Here is a 24,962-nt window from a genome sequence, read left to right as displayed (position 1 = left end):
GGGGAGGAAGGGGAGGGGGGGGGGGAGGTTGGGACTGAAAATAAAATGAGTGAAAAGCAGGAAAACCCCCCCTGCGCTCCCTGCACGAACAGCCTCGTTCCCTCCCGCTCAGCAGCCCCACGCTCTCGCAGGGCTTTTACAGCCAATCCCTTAATGTGATTATAATAATTATTTCTTTACTAGCATTTTTTTTTTTTTTTTTTTTTTATAAACAGCCTCTTTTGAAATTGCACCGGGGGAGCCAAGACTCCAGCTGAGCCCTGGCCCGCAGGAAGGAGCCGGGGCCGGGGGAGCGTGTGAATGTGCGCGTGTGCGTGCGAGCCAGCACGTGTGCGAGAGCGCGGGTGTGCACTGGTGCCCATGTGGTGCTGAGCGGTGCCCGTGCCCAATGTGTGTGCACGGCCCGGGGGTGTCAGCGAGGGCACGAAGCACAGCGGCCACTCACATGTCGGTGCACACACGAGGACACACGTGCTGGGGAACTGCCCCACTCCTGAGCCTTCCTCAGGCTGTGACCCCCCAGCTCCCCATGATAAACATGCTGGTGTTGGCGCCGCTAGGATTTCCCCCTGTTCCTCTGCCCCTGATTCGTGCTGTCCCCCCGCTCCTCGCTTTGCCCCCCACCCACCGAGCCCAGCCCAGAGCCCCATCGAGCCCCCCCAACCCCTGCTCTGTGTGGTCCCCCCCCCAGCCCCAGGGCTGGGCTTTGAAATCTGTTGAAAGGAGACCATTTTTGCCAAAATAAACAGCCTGTCATGTTAAATTACTCTCCCTTCCTCTCGAAGTCCCCTGGTTCCCTCTCCCCCCACCCCGATCCCGGCCTTTCTGCTAGGGGCCGTCCTGCTCCAGGCTGACTCCTGCTTCCCTGGGGCACGAGGGAGGCAGCCGGGGCAGCTGGGAGCCGCTTGGCCTCTGCATGGCCTCCATCCTTGCTGCAGAAGCACAGCAGGAGGCTGAGGGCTGATGGTGGGCCCCCCGGCCCCACGCTGCAGCAGCGAGTGATGCAGAACTGCTGGGTTCAGGCTGCGGGGCAGGGCAAGGCAAACCCTCCACGTCCCAACCTCCTCATCCTCTGCCAGCACCTCGCTCAGGTCCCCCAGAATTCACATCCACCTCATTCCCTTCATGGTGGAACTCCATGTCACCACCCCAGGAGCGCAGAGCAGCGCAGGGGCAGCTGGGGAGGTGCTGAGCTGCTGCAGGGTGCTGCAGCCGGGAGGTGCCGTGCCAGCCATCCCCACGCTGCTGAGTTTTTTCCTCTCTCTTGCTTGCCCTCCCTCCCTCTTTCTTTCTTTCTTTTTTTTTTTTATATTTTTTTTTTTCTTTCTCCCGTTTCTAATGGAGTGAAAATTCGTAGAACCATAAAATGCAGAGATGGAAAACGACCTATTACCTCATCCAGCCCAGCCCCTCTGCCAGCACTGAGCCGTTCCCTGTGAGCGTCCCGGGTGACTCGTCTAGACCAAGCACGCACCGCTCCAATGGCCATTCCAGCGCTTCCCCGAGGAGATTATTCCATGCTCTAACTGACCTTATGCTTAGGAAATTTTTCCTGATGCCTCAACTCAAGTGTTTCTGTGCTAAGCTGGAGCCCTACTGCTTGCTCTGCCCTAGCACCCATCCCTCTGTCTGCAGCAGGAGGCTGTGCCCCTCACCTACAGGTCTGGAGCGGCCCTGGAAGGATTTCTGTCTATCTGCTGCTTCATTGCTCCTGGGTCGAGTGCTTGAGGTCTTCCTTAGATGCAGGCCCACAACCATGTCCTGTGAGGAGGAAATGGGATGTGGGCTGGTGCTTCATTTTGGTGGCTACCCAAAGTCCCTGTGTGCTCCTTTTGGGGAGCCTGGCAGGAGGCTGTAGGCAGGGAGGGTCACAACAGGGATTCAAGGGAGGCATTTTTTGATGCAGTTGCATTTGGTTCCCAAACAACCTTTGATGTCAATGATTTGCAGACTTGTTCTGGCTGCAGTTCCTCGCTCTGTTTGTGTTGGGGGTGTCCTTCCTGTGCTCACCCCGCTTTGGGTCGCCTCTTGAGTGCTGACCCTCTGCATCCCTGTTGCTCCCAGGCATGCACTGCGGGCTGGAATAACAGCCAACCCACTCCCCATCTGCAATCATTCCCGAGGGCTTTCCAGGCAGATTGCAGCAGATGCTGCAGCGCAAGAACTCCTGCTCCTTCTGTACATCTCCATCTCGCCCCTGGGCAGCCCCAGCTGCAGCCATCCTCTTTGGCAGCCCATGGATTCATGGACCCTATCAGCCCTCTCTGCTGCATGCCCCAGCCTAGGAAAGCCTCTTGTAAAGGATCCTGAGGCACTTCATGAACGTGGAGGATCTGGGCTCACTTTATAGAATCACAAGATGGTAGGGTTGGAAGGGACCTCACAGCCCACTCCGTTCCAACCCCTGCTGTGAGCTGGGTGCCCCCCACCGGGTCAGGCTCCCAGGGCCCCATCCAGCCTGGCCCTGAGCACCTCCAGGGATGGGGCAGCCACGCTTCACTGGGTGCAGTCTCACCAGAGCCGAGTACAAGCAATGGTCATATCAAGACACACGATGCCAAGCGCGCTGCAGTGCAGCAGAGGTGATGACGGCGCGGCCCCATCTCCAGGCTCTGCCCTGCCCTTGGCTCGCCCCAGCTCTCACCCAGGTGCCACTCCTCAACCGGGGTTCCCCCCGCCCAGCTCCCGCTCCCTCCCCGCCCTCCCTCCCACGGAGCTCTGTGCTCGCAGCCGTGCAGCCCCAGCCATGGCAGCGGGTGGGTGCCGCTGGCGCAGCTGCCTGGAGGTGGTCGCATCCCGGCAGGGGCAGCGGGTGCAGCACTTCCAGCAGGCCGAGGACATCCTGCTGACCTTGCTGGAGCACATCCATGCTGAAGAACCCCGCTTCCTGGTGGACTACTCCAGGAACCTGGAAGCCTTTGAGTTTGTGCTCTGTGCCTCTGAGGATGCCGTGGTGGTGGAGGTGCCATTGCGCATCGATGGTGATGCCCTGCGGGTGCGGCCGTGCCAAGCCATGGACAGCGGGAGCACAGGACACGGGCAGCTGGGTGCCTGCAGCCTCGAGGTGCCCTCTGCGGTGACTGGAGTGGAGGACTGGAGCAGCACGGGCACCACGGATAGCATGGAGCAGGTACGGTGCCTGGCACCGGGCAAAGTCCTGCAGCACCTGAAAGAGCTCCTTGTGTCAGCCATCGTGCAGTGCCAGCGCCGCTCCCTCCTGCAGCCAGGTGTGTACCGCTCACTCTGTCTGCACTATCCTGCCTCTCTCAGCTTCTAACACGCTGTGCCCGCTCTGCTGCTCCTCCATCCCCAAAACGACCCCAGTGGTGTTTTTGGAGATGGTATTTGTTAGGGAACCGCGGCCAAACCACAGCATTGGGAAAGGCTGAATGGAGCAGGGTGGGACAGGCCCATGGGCGCTGCAGTTCACACCCTCTCAGCCTGCGGGACCAGCTGCGGTGACCTCCTCACCTCCTCCTCGCTTGTCACCAGGTGACCTCAGTGCTGAAAACCTGAAGGAAGGTGCCACGGAGCTGCCCCTGCTGGTGCGTGGAGGCTGGAGGACCATCCGCTTTGATGTGGTCCCGGTGGTCAGGAGGTGGCAGGAGACCCCAGGGCTGGATGGGAGGCAGCGCGACCGAGGCTTCCCCGAGGGCACCCTCCAGAAGGCCACTGCAGATGCTCACTTTGTCCCAGCCTCCAACCACTGCTGGAGGTGAGTGGCCCTGGCACGCAGCAGTGCCGCAATGGTAGAGCTGTTCTAGTGCTTTGCATACAAGTCGGGTGCCTGGCAGCAGAGCTGAGAGGGGCCAAGGTGACTTGTACCCTACACCCAGCCGCAAGGAGGGGCTGAGCATCCAGCTGGACCAGCCCGGGCTAATTTCAGGCTCACACCGGTTGTCTAACCCAGGTGGGGCCGGTGTGTTGAGGAGCACAGCCCTGATGCACCCCACCCATGTCCCTGCTGTAAGGGCACAGCTGCCAGCACCCTGCACGTCCCCTGCTCAGCAGAGGTGGGACCAGGATGCTGCATGCCTGCAGTGAGCTGTAGTACCCTCTTTAGCCTCCTCAGCAGCTCAATGCTTCCTCCCCAGGCCCTCTACCCACCTCCCCATCCTGAAGCTGCTCTGGGCCGTGGACACGCTGCAGGGACCCCGGCTGGACAGCCTGCGTCTGCTGGAGCAGCTCCGCAGCCAGGACTGGAGGGAAGAGGATGGGAGGGACGGCCTCACCTTCAACCACCTGAAGGTAGGTCCAGCCAGAGGAATGTCCCAAAAACCCAGAGGGACCGAAGCCATGTGTGGAGAAGGGCAGGCTATGCCAGCCGTGCCATGGGTTGTCCTGCACCCCATTGTACCGGGAGGTGCCCGTTTTTGGCTCTGACAAGGCCCTGTCTCCACATCCAACCTGTTTTTGGCACTTGGGGCCCATGCCAGATGGTGACGCTGGTTGGGAAGGGGCTGTGCCGGGGACGGCACCGGTGTCGCAATCACAGCATGCTCTGCCAGGGCGGAGGTGGAGAACACAGCCCCAGCCCAAAGCAACCCGAATCCAACAGGTTTTATTTCATGTCGCGTTCTTTGACGTCTAAGGGAAAAAAAAAAAGAAAGAGCCCAGCGCTTGTTTATCCTTCACAAAGCACCTCCTGTGGGCTGCTGGAGAAATGCAAGCGGAGTGCAGGCTTTCACTCAGGTTTTCTGCTTGGCTGGAGCCTCAGAACTCCTCTCTCATTGATGAGGGAGCAAAGGCAGCAGCCCCAGCACATCACTGCTGTCACATGGATGTGATCAGCCCTGGGGCCCCAGCACAAGGGGCAGCTCCTTCCTGCACGCCTGGCTGGGCGCACAGAGGTTGGTGCTGGGCTGTACCTGCCTCCTGTTGTGATGTGCTGCTGAAAGTCATGGACAGGCCCCCCCCAGCACAGTGCTGAGACAGCTGGGGCATGTTAATATTTCACACCTGTGAGGAGCCCGTGTGCATCCTTTCAGAGCTGTTCCATAGCTGCGATCTCTTAAGGGAGCAAAGGACAGGCTCCAAATGTGAACATGAGGTCAGGTGGGTGTGATGCCAGGCTGTGCACCGGGGCTGGCTGTGGAGCAGCCCTGGGGATGTGAAGGTACGTGGGCCTCCCTCGGGAACAGCCTGCACTATTTTCCCCTTGTGTAGATGGTGCTGCTGTGGAGCACGGAGCTGTTCCCCTCTCCTGAGGACTGGCAGGACCTGGAGGGCTCCGTCTACAGGCTGCTGGTTGTCCTCCTGCGCTGCCTGGCCACCCAGCGCCTGCCCCACTTCCTGCACCCGGAGCAGAACCTCTTCCAGGGGGATCCACAGCACCTGGCCTCGCTTTACCCCAAGGTGGAGGCTTTTGCACGGGACCCTGCACGCTTCCTACGCTTCCATTTCGGCCTCCCGACGCGTGCTGATGGTGTGCAGGCAGACCCAGCCCTCCGAGCCCTCCTGCAGCTCCCTGCTAAGGACGGCGCACACTGGGACACGGCCTATTTTGACGTCCTGCTCAGCCAGGTAACCCCTCCTGCCCTGAGCTATTATGCACTGCCTGCCCTGCTGTGCCGTGCAGCAGCTGCGTGATGCTGCAGGGTGTCCCCTCCCTCACCACCCGTGTCTCTGCTTAGCTGCAGGTGTACCACATCCAGGATGCCACGCGTCGCTCAGCCATGTCCTGGCTCCTCAACAAGCTCCGCAGAGACATCCCACTGCAGAGCTGAGTGGGACTCACTGCCACCCCTGTTCTCGCTATGGCACAAGGGGAACCCAGGCTTTATTGGGAAAGAAAACTTTCTGCTCCAAAGATCAGCAGGAACTGGCCCAGCTCTGCCTCTCTCCCTGTGCTGGGACTTTGCAGCACTTCCCACAGCTGCACCTTTCCTCTTGGATCTCAGAGAGTCCAGGCAAGCTGTAGGGCTGGGGAGCAGCACGGAGCTGTGTGGCTTTATTCAGGAGAGGTGGCACTGGGGAGCAGCACACGTCTGCAGCAGATGGGTGGTGGTGATGGTAACAGAAGGGATTGGAGGGGAGGGGGCCTGCAAGCTGGATCCTGCCCCCAGCCCCCCAAGCCCGTGGGGCTGCCGAGCCCCAAGCCAGGCAGGATGGGGAGCTGGGCACTGGGAGAGGAGGAAGGCTTTGGGCCACATCTGTGCCATGTCCTGCCGATGTGCTGCTCCCTGTGGGCATCTGCTCACAGCCTGCTGTGCTGGCAGTGCTGCAGGGCGTCTCGCAGGGCCTGCAGCAGGCGGTCCACGTTGTCCTGGGTCGCGTTGTGCCCCATGAGGCCGATCCGCAGCACCTGGAGGAGAAGGGTGGGTTTCCCCTGCAGCCCCCACCTTTGGGCCCCACGTGGGGCACACAACAAGCTGTATATACGTGTGTGCATCCCAGTCTGTTCCTATTTAACCCTCATTTCCTCTCTGTCATGATAAAGATATGTTACCCTACTAACTAATCATGTGTGCAGCTACTCTGTGTGGCAAGGAATGTTGCTGCAGGCAGCGGGGGCTGCACAGCCCTGTGCTAGTTGCATGGTGCACTGCCAGTGTCTGCAGCTGTGTGGGCTCAGAGATGGGGAGCATACTGCTCACCTTGCCTGCAGTAGGGCCCAGGCCCCCAGAGATCTCAATGCTGTGTTTATCCATCAGGAAGGCTGTGATCTCCTTCCAGTTGTAGCCTTCAGGCACCCTGACGGTGGTGACGGTGGGCAACCGTGCCGCCTGGGTAGGAAAGGCACAGGGTTAGAGCCACACATCCCTTCTGCTTCCCTGAACCAGGGCTCCTCTCCAGCACCAGGGAAGCTCTGAGCTGTGTGGGTCTGTGCCCACATCCTGCACCCACCTCCTCCTTCACAAAGAGCTCCAGCCCTAGATCCTGCAGCCCCTGGCACAGGCGGGTGCAGACAGCTTGGTGCTGCTTCCATGAGCTCTCCAGGCCCTGGCAGCACAGAATAAATGTCCCCTGCCTGAATGTCCCACGCCACCACCGACAGCTGACCACACTCTGCTCCCCAAACCCTGCTATAACACAGGTGTGGCCCAGATCAGCTGTCCCTATGCCCAGCTCACCAGCTCTGCCAGCATGGCCAAGGCCTCCCGCAGGCAGAAGATGCTGCTGACGGGCCCTGTGTGGTGGTACCTGCAAAATCCAGGGAGCCCCAAGGCAGGCTCAGCTGCTGCAAGCCCCTGGGGCAGGCATGTGGCTCTGCAAGGTAGGGAGAAGTGGGGAGCAGTGGCAGAGTCCCAGAGTCTCTGGGGAGGGGACCTGGGCAGGGATGCAAAGCTGGGACAAAGGGGCTGTTTTGGGGGCAAGGAGAAGAAATGCAAATTGAGCAGAGCAACTGGATAAGATGGGGGGCTTTGGATTTAGGCTAGATTTAGGGCTAGGGTTTGGAATGTGGTGGGGCAGCCACAGCTTCCTGTCTGGGTACAGCCCGCCCTCACATGCGTGGCTCTCCATCGCAGCCCCAGTAGCTCGCCAGACAGCTCATGTCCAGGTAGAAGGATGGGGGCCTCGTCTTCCTCCTCTGCATCTTCTCCCTGGCAGAACACAGCACTCGAGCGCTGCCCCATGGAAGGGAGAGCCCTCTACCCACTGCTGGCCCTGGAGCACAGAGCCTGAAGTGAGCACTGGGTTGGCATTGCAGCCAGGGGATGTGGCCAAGGAGGGGGGTCCTCCTACCTGTGCCCCCAGCCCTGCTGGGACGGGGCAGTCCTTACCTTGCTCGCTCACTGAATGAGATAGGAGAGATGCCAGGGGGGGCACTGAGGACTTTCTGGGACCCCGTGTATAGTACATCAATCCCTGAATGAGAGGGACCAAGGGCTCTGAGCAGGACTCTGCCCCACTGCCAGTGGGAAACGCAGGGCACACACCACAGGTGCTGGTGTGGGGGCACTCAGGGACCCCTGTTCCTCGCTAGCACCGCGGCTCTCACCCTGCTGGTCCATGAGGATGGGCACTCCCCCGAGCGATGCCACCGCATCCACAAGCAGCAGGCAGCCGTGCCTGGAGGGGGACCAGAGCTCAGCCCCACAGCCCCCTGCAGCCCAGCCCTGCTGGGGTCCCCAGGAGCACTGACCGGTGGCACAGCTCGCCCAGCCCCTCCAGTGGCTGCCGGACCCCCGTGGAAGACTCGCCGTGAGTGAGGAAGAGCACTGAGGGTTTGTGTTGTGCCAAGCCCTGGGTGAGAACAGCACAGTGAGAACCTGTGTGGGGCTCAGTCCCGGTGCCCCACAGGTGGCACATACCTCCTGAATGTCCCTCAAGGTGAAGTATTCACCCGGAGGCTTCAGCAGCTCGTGGACCTTGGCTCCTGGGGGGAAATGTACAGAGGGATGTGGAGTTTTGGGCACACATTAATTGGGTGCCTGACACAAACTGCCCTGAGGGTGTCACCCCACAAAACCTGAGCTCTCTGCATGGCTCACGCTGTCAGCTCACATACAAGCAGCCATACCCAGCCTCCTGGCGACGTCAGCAGCACGCTCTCCCCAGATGCCGTTGTTGCCCACCAGCACGGTGTCACTGCTCTCCAGCAGGTTGATAAGGGCAGCCTCCATGGCGCAGTGCCCGGTGCCGCTGACAGCCAACGTGATCCGGTTCCGCGTCTGGAAGGCGTACTGGATGCCTGCCTTGATCTCTTCCATCACCTGAGATAAGGACCAGCACCGCCGTCAGCCCAGTAACACAGGGGTTGTGGGCTGCTGGTGCAGAGCCAACTCACCTGCAGCACCTCGGGATGCATGTGGCCCACGATCTGCTGGCTGCCGGCTGCCCGCACTCGGGGGGACAGGTTGCTGGGCCCCGGCCCCAGCAGCAGCCGGTAGGGCACGGCCAGTGGCCGCAGCAGCTCACGGGGCGGGGGGATATGGGGTATGGGAGCAGCCATGGCACAGGCAGCTGTGCTGCAAGCCCGCAGGAGAGCTGCTATGGATATCGGCAGTGCTGTGGTGCGGTGCATCCCCTGCCCACGGCCACACGGACAATGACCGCCGGACTCTGCCCCCGCCACCTCCCATCCAGTTAATGTGCCACCAGCAGTGCAGTGTGCTCAGCACTGTTCTCGTGGGGTGGCCGGGGGATGCAGTGCCCCACACCGGGCTCCGTCAGCCGTGACGGGGAATGTTGTCACTGAGGTTCTCAGTGCTTTCTTTACAACAGTCAGGCCAGTAAACCTCAAGGTATTTAGCTCCCTGCGTTGGAAGGTAGGAGTGGGGGCGGAACAAAATGCCATGTGTAGGAGGATACAGCAACCTCCTGCCTCACCTGGGCTGTGCCGAGTCCATGGGGCCATTGGGACCCAGCCGAGGGTGCTGAGAGGGTGAAGTGATTGCTGAGCTGCTTTCCATCATCTGTCAGTGGTCCTGGTCAGCTGGGGAGGTGCAGGTGACTGGAGATTGCTAATGTGACACCCACCTTCTAGAAGGGTCATAAGGAGGATCCAGGGAGCTACAGATGTGTCTGCTTGACCTCGGTGCCAGGGAAGTTAATGGAGCAGATCATCTTGAGTGAGCTTCCATGGCATGTGTAGGACAACTGGGGGATCAGGCCCAGCCAGCACAGCTTCATGGCAGGCAGGTCCTGTCTGACCAACCTGATCTATGACCGGCTGACCCAGCTGGTGGATGATGGAAGGGCTGTGGATGTAATAACCTACATAGACTGCAGCAGAGCCTGCGGCTCTATCCCACAGCACACTCGTGGAGAAGCAGCGGCCATGGCTGGGACAGGTATATGAATTGCTGGGCGGGCAGCATCACGGGCGGAGGCTCCGAGAGATGGGAGAGGGGCCGGTTGCCGTGGTGCCGGTTGCCGTGGTGCCGGTTGCCGTGGTGCCGGTTGCCGTGGTGCCGCAGGTCCCGCCTCTCCCCGCACCCTTGCGGCGGATCCGCATCGCGGGGCCGGGGGTGGCGGGGATGGTGGGGTGGGATGCGGTGACGTAACCGGCGTTGGCCAATGGGACCGAGGGGGTGGGGAGGGGCAGGGCGGGACCGCAGGGGAGGGGCCGACACCGCCCGCACCGACACCGGCATCGGCGGCGGTACCGGCATCACCAGCGGCGGTACCGGCATCACCAGCGGTGCCGGCCCCATGCCGGTGCTGAGAGGCTGAGCGCAGCGCCCCGCCGCCCACGGGCACAGGTAGGGGCGGCGGCACCGGCATCGCGCGGGACTCGTCCGGGAGGAGCTCGGGGCCGCCGCCCCATCGGGGCGCAGAGGGGCAGCGGGGGCCGCCCGGCACCGTGCGGGGACGGGGATGGGGGGCACGGCGGGCACGGCGGGCACGGAGCCGCCGCGGCTTCCAGAAGCATCTGTCGGGGGGAGGCGATGCCCCGGGGGCGGCAGGTGCAGCGCTGCGGGCTCGTGCGCCGTCATCGTTCCGCTTCGTGGTGAACGGCGGCGGAGATCCGCGCGTGGCACCGCTGACCTTGGGGCGGCCGCCGCGTCCCCTCGGGCTGCATCGGCGGCTTCGGCCGGTGGGAGGGGGCGGCTGGCACGGAGCTCGGCCACCCCTTTGTCCTCCTCCCCCAGCCCCGCACCCGCGCTGCCCTCCATCTTGGTTGAGGTGGCACGGCGGTGGCCGCAGCCGTCGAATCTGGGTGGGGGGCCACCACCTGCTCGCTGGATTCGATCCGCGTTGCGGAGCTGCGGTGTCCCCGACACCCGGGAGGGGCAGGGTGGGTGGCACAGGGCACGGCACGCAGCCACCAGCACTGCGTGTCCCCACGGACATGGGCGATCTCAGCCCGCCTGCGCTGCGTGCTTGAAAACTGCACCGTCACGGCCCTTGTGCAAGGCTGGGCTGGGGACACCAGACGGGTGTCCCAATGGGTGTGATCGGGGACAATAGCTCTTCCCCCGTGGTTTTTGGCTGGCCTGGGGCAGGTGGAGGTCAGATGGATGCCACAGCCGCCATCTATCCAAAAGGAAAGGTGATCCCAGGGGCCGGGTGGCTGGCAGGGACATGAGGCTTTACACCGACCTGGGAGGGGCGGGTGGCCAGGCCCCGGATGTGTCATGTCATCGAGGTAGTGGAAAGCAGCCCTCAGCCCCACAGGGTGTGACCCCAGCAGGAGGGAACCCATGGAGATGTAGGGCAGCAGAACACACAACGCTTTATGGGTGATGTCACCCCAACCACAGCATCCTCCAGGGGATGGGATTCTGCTGAAGGTGACATGGCGATCCCACATCATCCCGATGGGATGGGAAAGGATGGGAAAGGATGGCTGCAGGGCATCCTGCTGTCACCTTGGTGGCATGGCAGTACGGGGTGTGGCAGCACCGCCTTGGGTTTAAGAGTGATCCCTTCATCTAATCCCCGCTCAATTAATCTTGGCTGATCCCATTAATTGTTTCTCTGTGGCCATCGGGCCGCTCCTGTGTCGGAGCTCTGCAGGGAGGGGATGCATTGGGGACACGACAGCCACGTGAGAGCCTCCCTCCCTGCTTCCCACCCCCTGGACCGCTCCCAGCGGCGCCGGCCGCGCGTTATCGGATTTCTCTGGAAGGCAGAGGATTAGGCAGGCGGTGGCCCCAGGCACAGGGATTGGGCCAGGAGGGGATGGCTGCAAGGAAATGAAATGGACGGAGCTGCTCCAAGACAGAAAATGGAGCCCGGCGCCTTGGCGTGGCTCTGCGGCAGCTCGTGCTTTCCCTTTGGTCACATTTATTTTTTATACCTCTGGATCCAAGGAAGCAGCGGGATGGGGGATGCAGAGGCGTGTGTGCATCGTGCTCGCTGGGCCCAGGGTGCTAGAAATAGAGCTGAGTGCAGCCTGAGAGCAGGTGCTGAAGCTTGGCATCCAGTGGGATGCAGTGAGTGGGGTTTTGGTAAACACAAACACCCCTGCACTCCTCCTGCAGGGATGCAGTGCACCTTTAATGTGGGCAAAGCATTCCCCAAAGGCAGCACCACACTTATTGTGCCTTCTGGCTGCAGGTTTCTCACTGCACCACGCATGTACCCACCCTTGGGCAGAGCACATTGTGTTTTTTCCTCCCCTTGGTACTAACATCCAGTGGATATTAAAGCAGCCCCCTTCTTTCAGGACCATCCTGTGTGTTTTCTTATGCTCTTTCTTTGTTTTCCACAAACTGAGCTGTTCTTTCTGCACGTGAAAGCCCACTGTGTGATGAGGGCCCAACACACTGCTCTGGTTTCTGACATTGAAGGAAGTAGAGTGGGGTTAGCGCTCATCCCTTTGCATCTCCCTGCGGTGAGCACCCCAAGGCACTGCCCCTGCTGCCACTGAGGCCCTGCTGGCAGGGCTGCCCTTTGCTGCTGAGACCATTGATTGCTGGCTTAGTGAGATGGAGTGGAAAATAGCTATTGAGTGCACAGGGCAGGGCGGCGGGCATCCGCAGGGCACTGGGAAACCACAGTGTTTGTGTGCAGTGCCCTCCTCCCGCTGTCTGCCCTCGAGTCAAAGGGTTTTCCTCCCTTCTGGGCTGGGGGCTGGAAGCTGCAGGGATGCACAGGGAGCTCATTCCATGGGATCAGCACCTCGGGGTGGGACAGCTGAATGCATCATGTCCCCGTCCTTCCAAGGGATGCTGCAGGCGGCTGGGTGATGCTCTTGGGTTGCCTCAGCTCAATGAAGAATCATTCATTCCTCCATCAGGACCTGGAGGTGGGAGCTCCCCTAACTCCTCCTTCTCGCCCCACAGGACAGCTCCATTAGCAGCACCCACCCAGGCCGGCACCATGGCGGGAGCGTCCGTCAAAGTGGCTGTGCGTGTGCGGCCCTTCAACTCCCGTGAGATGAGCCGGGAGTCCAAATGCATCATCCAGATGTCAGGAAGCACCACCAGTGAGTACGGCATCGCGACCCCCCGTGCACTGCAGGAGAGGGGATAGCTTGGGTTGCAGGGGTCAGAGCAGGGGTTGACACCATGCAAATAGTGGGGAAATGGTGCCCTGCATCCCTCCTCTTTGGCTTTGGAAGCATGCAGATGGGACAGCACCTAAAATAACTCCCAGCTCCCTGCGTCACCAGCAGAGCAGGAAGTGCCGGTGCCAGCCACCCCCATGGCACACAGCGCCAGTGAAGGACGCTGCAGTGTGACGCGTGGGGATGTCTGGCAGGTCCCGGTGTGGGCAGTGCGGCTCCCGACGGCCCTTTGCTGACAGCGAGCTTTTCCTCGCCCGCGGTGTCAGGCAGTGAATGAACAAAGCATGGGCTGATCCCGCTGGGGGGGGCTGTGTGGGGCTGTGCTGCTCCCAGAGTCACACTGAGACCCTCTCACCAATGGAGTGTGACAGCCTGGGGCACCCCCTGCCTGGCAGCGAGGCCAAAGCTGAATGCGGTTGGTGGGGTGGAAGGCCCGATTGCAGCCTCTCCCCCTCCCCGAGGTCAGATGCAGAATGGTGTATGAGGGCGGCTCTGTGCTCTGCACAGCTCATTCAGCAGAATCCATCGCGCCCTGCTGGGTGCAGGGCAGGGGGATGGGAGTGAAGGAGCCAGCCCTTCCCCCAGACCTTGTTCCCCAATTTCCAGCCCTCCTCCCCCGCCACTTTTTGGCTCACGGTGACCACCCGCCTGCCAACACTGCTGCTTTGTTCCACTACAGCATTGCCACGGGGATGGGGACCCCGGCCTCCTTCCCACAGTCCACTGTCCTGAGGGCAGTGTGGCACTGAATGGCCACGGGCCACGGCTGGAGGAGCCCAGCAGGCACTGCTGCCCACAGTGCTTTTCTAGGTGCATCCCCACACTGATATCTGCTCTCTGGGCTTTATCTCAGCCTGAGGCCTGATGTGTCTGTTGTCATGGCAAAACACAGGGCTTTAAAGTATGGGGATTAATTTCATTCTGCTTTGTTCAGTTCAGTACTCGTGTGTGGCAAGGATAAGCAACATCTCCAGATGTTCTCCTCTTCCCTCCCTTGTCCATACATCTTTCCCCCCCATCATAGAATCATTAAGGTTGGAAAAGACCCCCAAGAACATCCATCCCATCCATCCCCTCGGTGACAAATAACCAGGGGGAAAAGAGGGACATGTAGAGCATTGGAGCTTTGGAGATGGGACGGGATGGGAGACCCACAGGGCCACAGTGCATTTCCCCATTTCCCAGCCATGGGCTATGCTGTGTCCATGCCCCCCCGCCAGCTGCATGGCTGCAGCTGGGGCACACGGAGCCGCTCCGTGCCATCCCCACTGCTCCCAGCCCTGTGCCCGGCACTGACAGCACTGCGACATGGAATGTCCTCCCCGTGCCAGCTCCTTCTCACTGTGGGTTTTGGTCCTGACCCCTCCTTTGTCACCTTTATGGTGACAGGTCAAGGACACGTTGCCAATTCAGTACGGCCAAGCCCGTTCCCTAGCGACCCCGCTGTTCATGAGAAGACTTCATCATTAATTTAGGACCTGGGTTGTATCGAGCACAGCAGTGGTTGTGGTGTTCTCACGTTTGCGCTGGGTGCTTTTTCACCCCATTCCAAACTGGAGCACTTGGGATGGCTGTGCCGTGGGTACTGCTCCGCACGGGTGGGCAGCACTGCAGGCACCTGCTGGTGTGGGGCAGGTGGATGGGCAACAGGATGGCAATGGAGCATCCCACCCTGGGGGAGATCCATTGGAATTTGGGCTGAAGAACCCACTGAAATTTGAGCTGCAGAATCCACTGTAATTTGGGGTGCAGAACCCACTGTGGTTCATGCAGCCCCCCCCAGCTGCTCAGCAAGCTCCCAGCCCTGCAGCAGTGGCAGGGAGCACTGTGGTCCCTCAGCCAATGCTGCATGCTGGCAGGGCTCTTCTTGGGGGCTGTGTGTCCAAAGCTGGGGGCTGATTTCCTCCCCCTCCCCACACACAGCCCTGCGCATGTCCCGCAAGGGCATCTCAATGTCAGCAGTGATGGCTGAGCGCTGCGTCCCGTGACTGCCCTCCTGGTTTGGGTTTCTTCTGACGCATCTCTGAGCGTCGGTTATTTCAGAGCAAAAAAAGCATCATAAACACTCCATGGGGTGGGGGAGAAAGGGAAAAAAAAGCACCGAGCAAGTGAGAAAGAGAAGTGATGCAGTCTCTGATTTCCATGGCAACATCCTTTTCACCAGGGGATGGGAAAAAGCAGGCTCTTGTTTCCGCTGGCGGTTTAACACAGGGCATTAATCACCCTGCTGCTGCGGGGAGGATCAGGTACCAAAATAAAGCAGCGAGCTGGAGGGGGCTGGGAGCACTGAGCCCGCCCCGCTCCAAGTCCCTGGGGGTGGCTGTAGGGGATTGGGGCGATGGGGCAGGAGGGAGCCCAATGGAAGGAGCTGCTCCCCCTCACTGTGCTCACCCACATGAGGCTTAGCCCTCCTGCCTGCCCTGTTTCCAACCCAGTGGGGATTTAGGAGTGAGCCCATCGCAGCCTGCTCAGGGTGTGGGATTCGGTGCTGCCACCTGGTTTCATCATATCCCTCTCTGTCTGCTCCCAGCTATCCTGAACCCGAAGCAGCCCAAAGAGACACCCAAAAGCTTCAGCTTTGACTATTCCTACTGGTCCCACACCACGGTAAGCAGCGGGGTCTTGAGCCTGGATGGAGGGGGATGCAGCAGGATGACCTCCTTCTCTGATTTCTCCTCTCCTGCCTCCTCTCCGCAGCCCGCAGACATCAATTATGCATCTCAGAAGCAGGTGTACCGCGACATCGGGGAGGAGATGTTGCAGCATGCCTTCGAAGGCTACAATGTCTGCATCTTTGCCTATGGACAGACCGGTGCTGGCAAATCCTACACCATGATGGGGAAGCAGGAGAAGGACCAGCAAGGCATCATCCCGCAGGTACTGCCTGGTGAATCGTAGCATCACTAAGGTTGGAAAAGAACCCTAAGTTCCCCAGATCTGACCCCAGCCCACCCCACCGTGCCCACTGCCCACGTCCCTCAGTGCCACATCTCCACAGCTCTGAGCACCTCCAGGGATGGTGACTGCCCCACCTCCCTGTGCAGCTGTGCAGCGCCTCGCTGCTCTGTCTGAGAAGAAATTATTCTTAACATCCAACCTGAAAAGCTGCCTCACACCTGAGCAGGATGCCCAAGGAAGGAGTCAGAGGGAGGGACAAGTGGGGGAGATGATCTGTGGGTTGGAGGGCACCGCAGAGCATCCCTCTGCCTGGGACTGAGCATCCCAACTCTTCCCTCTGCAGCTGTGTGAGGACCTCTTCTCCCGAATCAATGACACAACCAACGACAACATGTCCTACTCCGTGGAGGTAGGCACATCTCCTGGGAGGGGGTTGTTGGAGGCCCTGTGTGTTGGCAGTGCACCAACACCATTAATTCCAAGCGAAACTCAGCCCTGTGCATGCTGATCCCAGGTGAGCTACATGGAAATCTACTGTGAGCGAGTGAGAGACCTCCTGAACCCCAAGAACAAGGGGAACCTGCGGGTGAGGGAGCACCCCCTCATGGGTCCCTATGTGGAGGACCTTTCCAAGCTGGCCGTGACCTCCTACAATGACATCCAGGACCTGATGGACTCGGGGAACAAGGCCCGGTGAGTGGGGTGCAGGAGAGCACTGGGACATAAAGGTATTTGTGAATGGGCTGAAGTTGGCTAAAAACCTTTCCCTGGCGCTGGGGGGAGGGTGAGAGTTTGGTGCCTCTCTACTTCCCCGGAAGGGAGGCAAGATGGTCACAACTGCTGTGGCTGCCCTGCCCCATCATTGCCCCCACCATCACCGCTCTGGCACCCCCTGCAGAGTGCGATGCCTTCTGTCCTCTCCCCACAGCACGGTGGCTGCCACCAACATGAATGAGACCAGCAGTCGTTCGCATGCCGTCTTCAATATCATCTTCACCCAGAAGCGGCACGATGCCGAGACAGACATCACCACTGAGAAGGTGAGAGCAGAGCCCCTGGGAAACCGGAGAGGACACAGTGAAGGCTTTCTGTGCCACTGTTAGCTGTGGAGAGCATCTGGGAAGGTGTTGGGTACCAGTGTGTTGGACAAGTGCCGAGCCTGCTACAGCTGCCTGCTCTGTCTCTGCCTGCAGGTCAGCAAAATCAGCCTGGTGGACCTGGCTGGCAGTGAGCGAGCTGACTCGACTGGTGCGAAGGGCACAAGGCTGAAGGTGAGTGTGGAATGGTGATGGTTCCAGGCTGCTGGTCCTCAGGTGTTCCTTGTCCTTTCCCTGCACACTGCACTGGAAACTGCCACTTTTTGAGTTGCCCAGTGGCAGATAAAGCAGGATCCACAGGCTCCGCTTGGGAGTTACTGGTTGCCCAGTAAGACCAGTTGCTGTTTGCACACCCTGCACTGGGGCTTCCCCATCCCTCTGGGCCACTGGGCTTTAGTGCTGCTCTGAAACAGGGCCTGATGATAAGGGCTTTTCTCTCCATCAGGAAGGAGCAAATATCAACAAGTCCTTGACCACACTGGGAAAAGTCATCTCTGCTCTGGCCGAAATGGTAGGTATCCTGAGCGTGGGTGAACAGCCCCATGAAGCACCCAAATTCCCATCTCCAAGGGAGGTTGGGCACCCAAGCTCTCAGATATGGAGCACCCAAGCTTCCATCTCCAAAGGGGATGCAGAACCTAAACTCCCAGCTCTGAGGGGTACGCAGACGCATCCCAATCTATCCTGCACTGCCTAGCCCCTGTGGTGGGAGTCAGCTCATCTGATAACACTCTTGGGATCCCTTGATGGGTGAAGGGATGGGGAGCATCTTACTGTCACCTCCCTGCCCAGCTCTTTTCTATTAGCAACAGAACTAAACAATTTTTCTGCTTTCTTTGCAGGATTCGGGGCCAAATAAGGTGCGTGCTCTGATGGGGCCGGGTGGGTTTGTCTCTTGAAGAGTGGAAGTGGGTTGTGTGGTGGTTTGAGGTGAACCCTGTAGGGGTGAGACACTATACGGACCCAGCTCACACTTCTCTTGTGGGTTAGGCTGATCCCTCAGCATCATGGTCAATGCATGACTCTTGTTAGACACCTCCCAGCCCTTGCAGTGTATTTTGCTGGCAGGATCTGAACATATCAGCAAAAAGGAGAGTGGACAGCCTGACCTTCCTCTTCCTCTCTCCAGAACAAGAAGAAGAAGAAGACAGATTTCATCCCATACCGAGACTCAGTGCTGACCTGGCTGTTAAGGGAGAACCTCGGTGAGGCTGCGGGCACAGGGTCTGGGGGGCATGGCTTGGGGGGCACATCTGCTGCAGGGACCACAACTCACTGAAACCCCATGTCTGTCTGCACAGGGGGCAACTCCAGGACGGCCATGGTTGCTGCACTCAGCCCTGCTGACATCAACTATGATGAGACTCTCAGCACATTAAGGTAGGCTTTGGCAGGAGGTCCAGGCTTGGTTATGTCTCCAAAGCCCATCTGTTCCCTCATGCTCTGTGTCCCTTCCCTTCAGAAGGGAGGAGGTGAGGGCTGCCTACAGGCCCCTGCAAAGGGGATAATGCCCTGATCTGGGTTCTCTGTCCAGCCACCTTCCTCAGAGCCCTGTCTCTCCTCAGATATGCTGATCGTGCTAAGCAGATCCGCTGCAATGCTGTCATCAACGAGGACCCCAACAACAAGCTGATCCGGGAGTTGAAGGATGAGGTGGCCCGCCTGCGTGACCTTCTCTATGCCCAGGGGCTTGGGGACATCATTGACAGTAGGTACCATGCTGGGCAGAGCCAGGCTGGGGTCCTGTGGGGATGCTCCTAGAGCTGCCCCATGTCCTGCTCCACACTCAGACCATCTCATTGCCCACCTCACTGTGAGGAACGGTGCATCCCCTCCTTGTTACCACCCTGCTGGGACATCTATGACCAGCCCCACATATGCCATTCCAGAGCCCTGATTACCCCACAGCCTATGTCCCACTGCCTGGGATGATGCTGGGGGAGCCAAGGCCTCTCCTCCCCGTGCTTTCAGGCTGTTGTCAATCCTACCTAGATGAACCCACTCTTGTTCTGTTTTCTTTGTCTTCCCCCCGCTGTCTCTCTCTCTTAGCCCACCCTGCTGCGGGAGGATCCAAATGTGTGTATTGCCTGTCACTGGTACTCTGTGTTGCTTCTCTGCTTTGGGGAGGCTGTGCCAAGGAGCATTTGTGCAGCATGGGGAAGGGCTCCCACAGCTGGCAAAGGGGCAGTGGCAGAGCACGGTGCCCTCCTGCAGGAACTGCTGGCACAGGGATGTCCCTGCACTGCTGCCATGCCCTTCCCTTGTGCAGGGCACGCTTACTGCAGTGTGAGGTCCTGCAAATTCTCCTGGTGGGACCTGGTGTAACAGTCACCACAAGGACCCTTCTCCCCATGCTGCAACTGTGCTTCCCCTTGCTGCTGCTGCGGCTGCTGCTGGGCTGGGTGCTGCTTCTGGAACTGCTTCTGCAGGCATGGGCCCTGCTCCCAGTGCAAACCGGTGTCAGGCAGGCATGGTGTAGTGTGGGTGGCCTTGGGACACCTCAGAGACCAGTCCTGCTGAGGGTCATCCTGGGGGCAGCAGAGGAACAGGGTGAATTCCAGCTGGAGACTTCACAAAGTGATGGGGCTCCTGTTCCCAAGCAGCCAGAGGGTGACACCATCTCTCCATGTAGTGCCTGGGCAGACGGAACTGTTCTCTCCATAGAAGCTGGCCCCTAGGAGCAGGAAGTTTGGAGTGGCCAGCATTCACAGACAGGGGATGCTGACCCATATCTACGTGGATTGCACAGCAGCAGCAGCTGCAAGCATCCCACTGAGAGATGGGACCAGCAGCTGGTGGTTACTGGTGCTTGAGGTACTGGGCTGCAGTGAAGTCTGAGCACAAGTCCCTGTCCTCTTGTCTCCTTTGCAGGGTGAGGGCACCTGGCTCTCCTTGCTCTCCCCTGATGCCCCTGTCTCCCAGCCCAGCTCACCTAGCACCATGGGGCAGGATGGCAGGGCAGCTACATGTGCTTGGGCAGGATGCTTTAGGCACCGTGTTGTCAAAAAACACCATCCCCAGCAGCCCAGGGAGGGCTCCCGGTCTGCTCCAGGGCTGCTTCTGACAGTGGCCTCAGGGCACTGCTGCTGATCCGCTGTGCCAACGCTCTGCCTTTTTCATTTAATTTCCGCCTTTCTTCTTGCCACCTTTTCTTTTCTTTTTATTTTTTCCAACAGCTTTTCTTGTCTCTGTCTCCTTTCTCTCTCTTTTCCTTCTTCCTGTCCACGTGTCTTCCCCTTGGCCCGTCCCTCTCCTTCCCCACTCGTAGATGTGTCCGACTTTGAGAACAATAATGGCACTATTGGGGCAGAGCTGAGCCAACGCCATGACAATCTCTCCACAGTGACCAACGCTATTGCTGGCATCAGCCCCTCTTCCTCCCTGTCAGCTCTCTCCAGCCGCGCAGCCTCTGTTGCCAGCCTCCATGAGCGCATCATGTTTGCTCCAGGCAGCGAAGAGGCTATTGAAAGGCTCAAGGTAGGAGGCTGGCTTGTTGTACCTGCTGTTTGCTGCGTGTAGAGAATGAGACTCACTCCTGGGTGAGGAGTGGGATTGGTGTAGCAAGGCCAGGCTGGGGTTGTTGTTGCTCAGTGGCATGCACAGATGCAGAGCCCATTTAAACCAGGCTGAATGTGGGACCAGCTCCCTGGCTGAGCCCAACCAAAATGTCCAAAACACTGAGTTGTCCTTCACCCTACCAGGAAACAGAGAAGATCATTGCTGAGCTGAATGAAACATGGGAGGAGAAGCTGCGCAGGACAGAGGCCATCCGGATGGAGAGGTGGGTGGGATGGGACGGGGGCAGTTTGGTGACACCCACGGGTTCCAGCTGCACCTGGGGATGACAAAGACATCCCCAGAGGGCACACAGGGAGCTGTAATGGGTGGCTGCAGGGGCTGGTGCAGTTTTGACAGGCTCTCTTCCTGCAGGGAAGCCTTGCTGGCCGAGATGGGGGTGGCCATGAGGGAGGACGGAGGCACCTTGGGTGTTTTCTCTCCGAAAAAGGTAGGATCCTCTAATTCTCCATACTAAGCAGGTGGGTGGTACCCATGCAGTTCCCTCCAAGCCTATTTGCCAGCCAGCCCCAGATATTTCCAGGGGTCTCTCAGAGACATTAACTGTTAGCACTGGAACCTGCAGTGCACGTTTTGGTGCCAGCCCTGCTCTGTCCATATGCCACAAGTTGCTGCAATAGAAGCACACAGATAAATAGAAGAGCTATTCCCTGCCCCACAGCACATGGAAGACACAGCTCCCATTCAAGAGACACCATGGAGCCCCCGTGATAGTTGTAGTGTTGGGCTCTTGGTGTCAGCTGCTATCACCTGCGGCATTTGATATTGCCATCAGCCTTCAGGGCTTCCTCGCTGGGAAACAAAGGCACAGGGGTATTAAATACCACTCCTGTTGGTAGCATCCCAGAAAGCATTTTGTGAGCAAACACTGGCCCTGCCCCAAGCAGCTCATCTGGCAGCGGGCCCTGCTAGTGCAGTGCTGCAGCTCCTCACCTCCACCCGAATACCTTATGGGACCCACAGGGTGAGGAGAGCAGCTTCTGCCCCCAGCCCCTGCTGGGACATGTGGAGATGAGTGCTTTGGGACCCCAGTGTGGCTCTTCTGACAGTTTTCACACCACTATCTTTGTTTTTCACCTGCCTCAGCCGCTGCCCATTAGGCCCCCTGATGTGTGTGTGGGAAGCGTGGGGGTGTATTCCCCAAAGCAGGTTGGTCCTGAGGTGACCTTGCTGTGATGCTCTTGGTGCCAACCTTCTCTTCAGCTCTCTGACTTCTCCAGCTGCTGGCGAGGACTGTTAGCTCCAAAAGCACTTAGAACTTACCCTGACTGTGAGCAAAGCACAGCCAGACCTTGTTGCCCTGCTGTACACCACCACTGGGGTGACAATTTGTCCAAATCTTGCAAATCTGGAGCAAAATTACAAACCAAAAGAGCCTCAGAGATTCAGACCCAGAGGGTCTGGATGGTATGTTATTCCTGCCAGCCACCATGGAGAACAGCTTGTGTTTCCCTTTACCTCCAGCTCTCCTGCCCTGTTTGCTGTGAGTCTCTTGTACCCATCATGGTTTCTGCAGCTGGGGATGCCTCTGCATGCAGGGTTCCCACAGGCTGATAGGACATTTCTTCTCTTTCTGAGAAACTCAGAGCTTCTCCTGCTGACAGAAGGTGCAATTGCAGCAGCCCACAGTGGGATGAGATAAGCAGAAATTCCCTCTCATCAAGAGCCCAGTGGCCATGGCTTGTGGGAAGGAAATGATGGGAGGGAGCTGATAAGAGACAGAGAGTGCAGATGTGGCCACCTCCATTTGAGGATTCCATGTGCTGGGCCTATTTGCATCCCAAATATTCTCAGCAGCCAGGGAAAAGTCACTAAGAACTCAGTCCTTGGAAGAGCAAAGTGAGGAGGCTCATGCTGGAGTCCAGCCCTGGTTTTGTTGGCACTAGGTTGGGTTAGGGTTGCCACAGGACTGGCTGGTCATGGAGGCTGAAGGATGAGGAGCAGGGGGATGAGCCTTGGTTTCACTGTGCCCTGGTGACTCTTTCTTGTGTCCCCCAGACGCCCCACTTGGTCAACCTGAATGAAGACCCGCTCATGTCTGAGTGCCTTCTCTACTACATCAAGGATGGGATAACCAGGTGAGGGGCCGAGTCTGCTGGGCTCATATCTCAGTGCCCTCCTGCACCAGAGCCCTCCTGCACCAGAGCAGTACAGCCACATTGGATAGCATGTATGTCTGTGGCAATCTCATGAGAAATGTTAGTCCTACTGTGGTGCAACTCCAGAGAGCACTTCGGGGTGAAGGACATTTTAGGGCTGGTTTGAGAACAGATGCAGATGATGCGAGCTGCCTTTCCCCCAATAGGGTTGGCCGGGAAGATGCAGAGAAGAGGCAGGACATCGTTCTCAGTGGGCACTTCATCAAGGAAGAGCACTGCCTTTTCCGCAGTGACACGAGGACCGGCGGTGAAGGTACTGCTTGTCCTGAGGGGCTCCATCTGTCCAGGCTCATCTTGGGGTCCTGCCCTGGGTTTGGGCCTTGATGTGAGGTTGGCCAAGCCCTGTTCATTGCTTACGGTGGGGATATGCCTGGAGGCCCAGGCTGCCCCTCCACCTGCTGCTTGTCACGCAGTGATTGTGACCCTGGAGCCTTGTGAAGGTGCTGACACCTACGTGAATGGCAAAAAGGTGACGGAGCCCAGCGTTCTGCGCTCAGGTGGGTCCCCAGGGGATGCTCCTGCCCACAGCTCCATGCACTGCGGCCATCCCTGCCACTAAACCCAAGCTTTTTGTCCATGCTGCAGGAAACCGGATCATCATGGGGAAGAGCCACGTCTTCCGCTTCAACCACCCCGAGCAGGCCCGGCAGGAGCGGGAGCGGACACCATGCGCTGAGACACCCGCTGAGCCCGTAGACTGGGCCTTTGCCCAGAGGGAGCTGCTGGAGAAGCAGGGCATCGACATGAAGCAGGAGATGGAGCAGAGGTGGGCACGTGGGGCCGGGAGGAGGGTGAGGGCAGGAGCCCAGCTTGGTCATCCCAATCTTCTCTGCTCGTCCCAGGCTTCAGGAGCTGGAGGACCAGTACCGGCGGGAGAGGGAGGAGGCAAATTACCTTCTGGAGCAGCAGCGGCTGGTAGGTGGCCAGGCTTCCTGGGCTGTCCCAGCACCACCATGCCTGGAAGGAGTTTGCATGGGGCAGCTCTGTGCATCTTGGAATGATGACAAATCCATCATCCCATCATTCCCGGGGCTGCTTGTCAACATGGACATGGAGGAAGGAGAGAAGGGGTGATGTACATTGTGTCCTGTGGGCTGTATTGTTTTTCTCCCTGCTTCCCCTAGGACTATGAGAGCAAACTGGAGGCTCTGCAGAAACAGATGGACTCTAGATATTACCCTGAAGCCAATGAGGAAGAAGAAGAACCCGAAGATGAAGGTGAGTGCCGGGTGACAAAGGAGGGATGGAAAAGTCTGGGTGGAAGGAGAGGATGAGCTGATGTTTCTGCAGATATGTTTGGTAGGGGAGCTGGTGTGCTCCAAGCAGCCTCAGATTCACCTCCTGCCAACCAGTTAGAGGAGACACTAATAAAAACCTCCAGAAAACTGGTAGGAGGAAGGATTTTAGAGTGAACACCAAAAAATAAACTCCATTGCGACATCTGGCTGCAGAGCCTCAGGGAGCCAGTATGGAGTCACTGGGTGGAATTTCACAATGAGTTTGCCCACTGCTGCACTCCATGCCCTTCCACTCCTCCTTCTCCCCATGGCAGAGCAGGTGTTGCAGCGGGGACTGGATGCTTTCCATGGGGAGAAGGGCAGCGCACCCAGACACCTCATGCTGCATCCTTCTCCCAGCCTCAACAGCAGGGTGTGTGTGATGAGCATCCCTCTGTGTCCTTCCCACAGTGCAATGGACAGAGAGGGAGTTTGAGCTCGCCCTCTGGGCCTTCAGGAAGTGGAAGTGGTACCAGTTCACCTCCCTCCGTGACCTGCTCTGGGGCAATGCCATCTTCCTCAAGGAAGCCAATGCCATCAGTGTGGAGCTGAAGAAAAAGGTGGGTGCTGATTCACTGATGGTGAGTGGTGGGTCTCACCATCATGGTGTTGCTGGGTGCTTATTGCTTGGTTTTTTGGGGAATGTGTGCTGTTGCTGCTTGCTGCCACAGCAAATGCACACAGACCTGTGTGCTGGCAGGGAGCTAAGGGAAGTGTATGTACTCACATAGTGATGCTGTGATGGGGAGAGCCCAGGCTGATGGCACCGTGGTCTTCAAGATGGGATCACCATTCTTCTCTGCCTCCTTCCAGGTGCAGTTTCAGTTCGTCCTCCTGACAGACACGCTATATTCACCTCTCCCTCCTGACCTGCTGCCTCCTGATGCCGCCAAGGACCGGGAGAAGCGGCCATTCCCCCGCACCATCGTGGCCGTGGAGGTGCAGGACCAGAAGAACGGGGCAACACATTACTGGACCCTGGAGAAGCTCAGGTAGGGAGGGATCTCTGCGCTGGGCAGGCTCAGCAAGAGGGCTCCAGCAGCCCCAGCCTGGT

General features: G+C 59.0%; 3 protein-coding genes across 52 annotated transcripts in view; 2 read left to right on the top strand and 1 right to left on the bottom strand.

Moving 5' to 3' along the window:
* The first annotated feature begins 2,599 nt into the window (after positions 1 to 2,599).
* On the top strand, positions 2,600 to 6,453 carry MAB21L4 (mab-21 like 4). Its single transcript, XM_015871316.3, has 5 exons — positions 2,600 to 3,227; positions 3,493 to 3,715; positions 4,095 to 4,248; positions 5,167 to 5,523; positions 5,634 to 6,453. The coding sequence occupies exons 1-5, from the start codon at positions 2,747 to 2,749 to the stop codon at positions 5,724 to 5,726; spliced, it is 1,308 nt and encodes a 435-aa protein (XP_015726802.3). The 5' UTR covers positions 2,600 to 2,746; the 3' UTR covers positions 5,727 to 6,453.
* AGXT (alanine--glyoxylate aminotransferase) lies at positions 5,918 to 9,006 on the bottom strand. Its single transcript, XM_085513527.1, has 11 exons — positions 8,732 to 9,006; positions 8,465 to 8,657; positions 8,256 to 8,320; positions 8,087 to 8,187; positions 7,943 to 8,013; positions 7,725 to 7,809; positions 7,449 to 7,544; positions 7,074 to 7,143; positions 6,847 to 6,942; positions 6,597 to 6,725; positions 5,918 to 6,304 (listed from the first exon to the last, which is right to left on the bottom strand). Exons 1-11 carry the CDS (start codon positions 8,966 to 8,968, stop codon positions 6,197 to 6,199), a joined length of 1,251 nt encoding a protein of 416 aa, XP_085369653.1. The 5' UTR covers positions 8,969 to 9,006; the 3' UTR covers positions 5,918 to 6,196.
* Positions 9,007 to 10,014: 1,008 nt separating this feature from the next.
* Positions 10,015 to 24,962, top strand: part of KIF1A (kinesin family member 1A) — a 31,718-nt gene continuing 16,770 nt past the window's right edge. For 24 of the 50 annotated variants that reach the window (XM_032446537.2, XM_085512701.1, XM_085512696.1 and 21 more), the window contains exons 1-25: positions 10,015 to 10,148; positions 12,678 to 12,820; positions 15,432 to 15,508; positions 15,599 to 15,778; positions 16,143 to 16,208; positions 16,314 to 16,492; positions 16,728 to 16,839; positions 16,993 to 17,070; positions 17,342 to 17,407; positions 17,739 to 17,756; positions 18,026 to 18,101; positions 18,198 to 18,276; positions 18,462 to 18,604; positions 18,946 to 18,972; positions 20,165 to 20,373; positions 20,598 to 20,677; positions 20,827 to 20,902; positions 22,471 to 22,550; positions 22,778 to 22,884; positions 23,045 to 23,128; positions 23,217 to 23,397; positions 23,474 to 23,546; positions 23,756 to 23,849; positions 24,320 to 24,468; positions 24,722 to 24,900. In XM_032446537.2, coding sequence (XP_032302428.2) covers positions 12,715 to 12,820; positions 15,432 to 15,508; positions 15,599 to 15,778; positions 16,143 to 16,208; positions 16,314 to 16,492; positions 16,728 to 16,839; positions 16,993 to 17,070; positions 17,342 to 17,407; positions 17,739 to 17,756; positions 18,026 to 18,101; positions 18,198 to 18,276; positions 18,462 to 18,604; positions 18,946 to 18,972; positions 20,165 to 20,373; positions 20,598 to 20,677; positions 20,827 to 20,902; positions 22,471 to 22,550; positions 22,778 to 22,884; positions 23,045 to 23,128; positions 23,217 to 23,397; positions 23,474 to 23,546; positions 23,756 to 23,849; positions 24,320 to 24,468; positions 24,722 to 24,900 — 2,519 coding nt within the window. In that variant the 5' untranslated portion in view covers positions 10,015 to 10,148; positions 12,678 to 12,714. The remainder of the gene's footprint in view (positions 10,149 to 12,677; positions 12,821 to 15,431; positions 15,509 to 15,598; positions 15,779 to 16,142; positions 16,209 to 16,313; positions 16,493 to 16,727; positions 16,840 to 16,992; positions 17,071 to 17,341; positions 17,408 to 17,738; positions 17,757 to 18,025; positions 18,102 to 18,197; positions 18,277 to 18,461; positions 18,605 to 18,945; positions 18,973 to 20,164; positions 20,374 to 20,597; positions 20,678 to 20,826; positions 20,903 to 22,470; positions 22,551 to 22,777; positions 22,885 to 23,044; positions 23,129 to 23,216; positions 23,398 to 23,473; positions 23,547 to 23,755; positions 23,850 to 24,319; positions 24,469 to 24,721; positions 24,901 to 24,962) is intronic. The other 26 variants (XM_015871276.3, XM_085512714.1, XM_085512708.1 and 23 more) reach the window with 2 other exon arrangements.

This window comes from Coturnix japonica, chromosome 12 (assembly GCF_054131305.1).
Source record: "Coturnix japonica strain WE chromosome 12, WE-NBRP24, whole genome shotgun sequence".
Lineage (NCBI taxonomy): Eukaryota > Metazoa > Chordata > Aves > Galliformes > Phasianidae > Coturnix > Coturnix japonica.
Note: the sequence above shows the minus strand (reverse complement) of the source record. Positions and strands in the feature narration are given on the sequence as shown.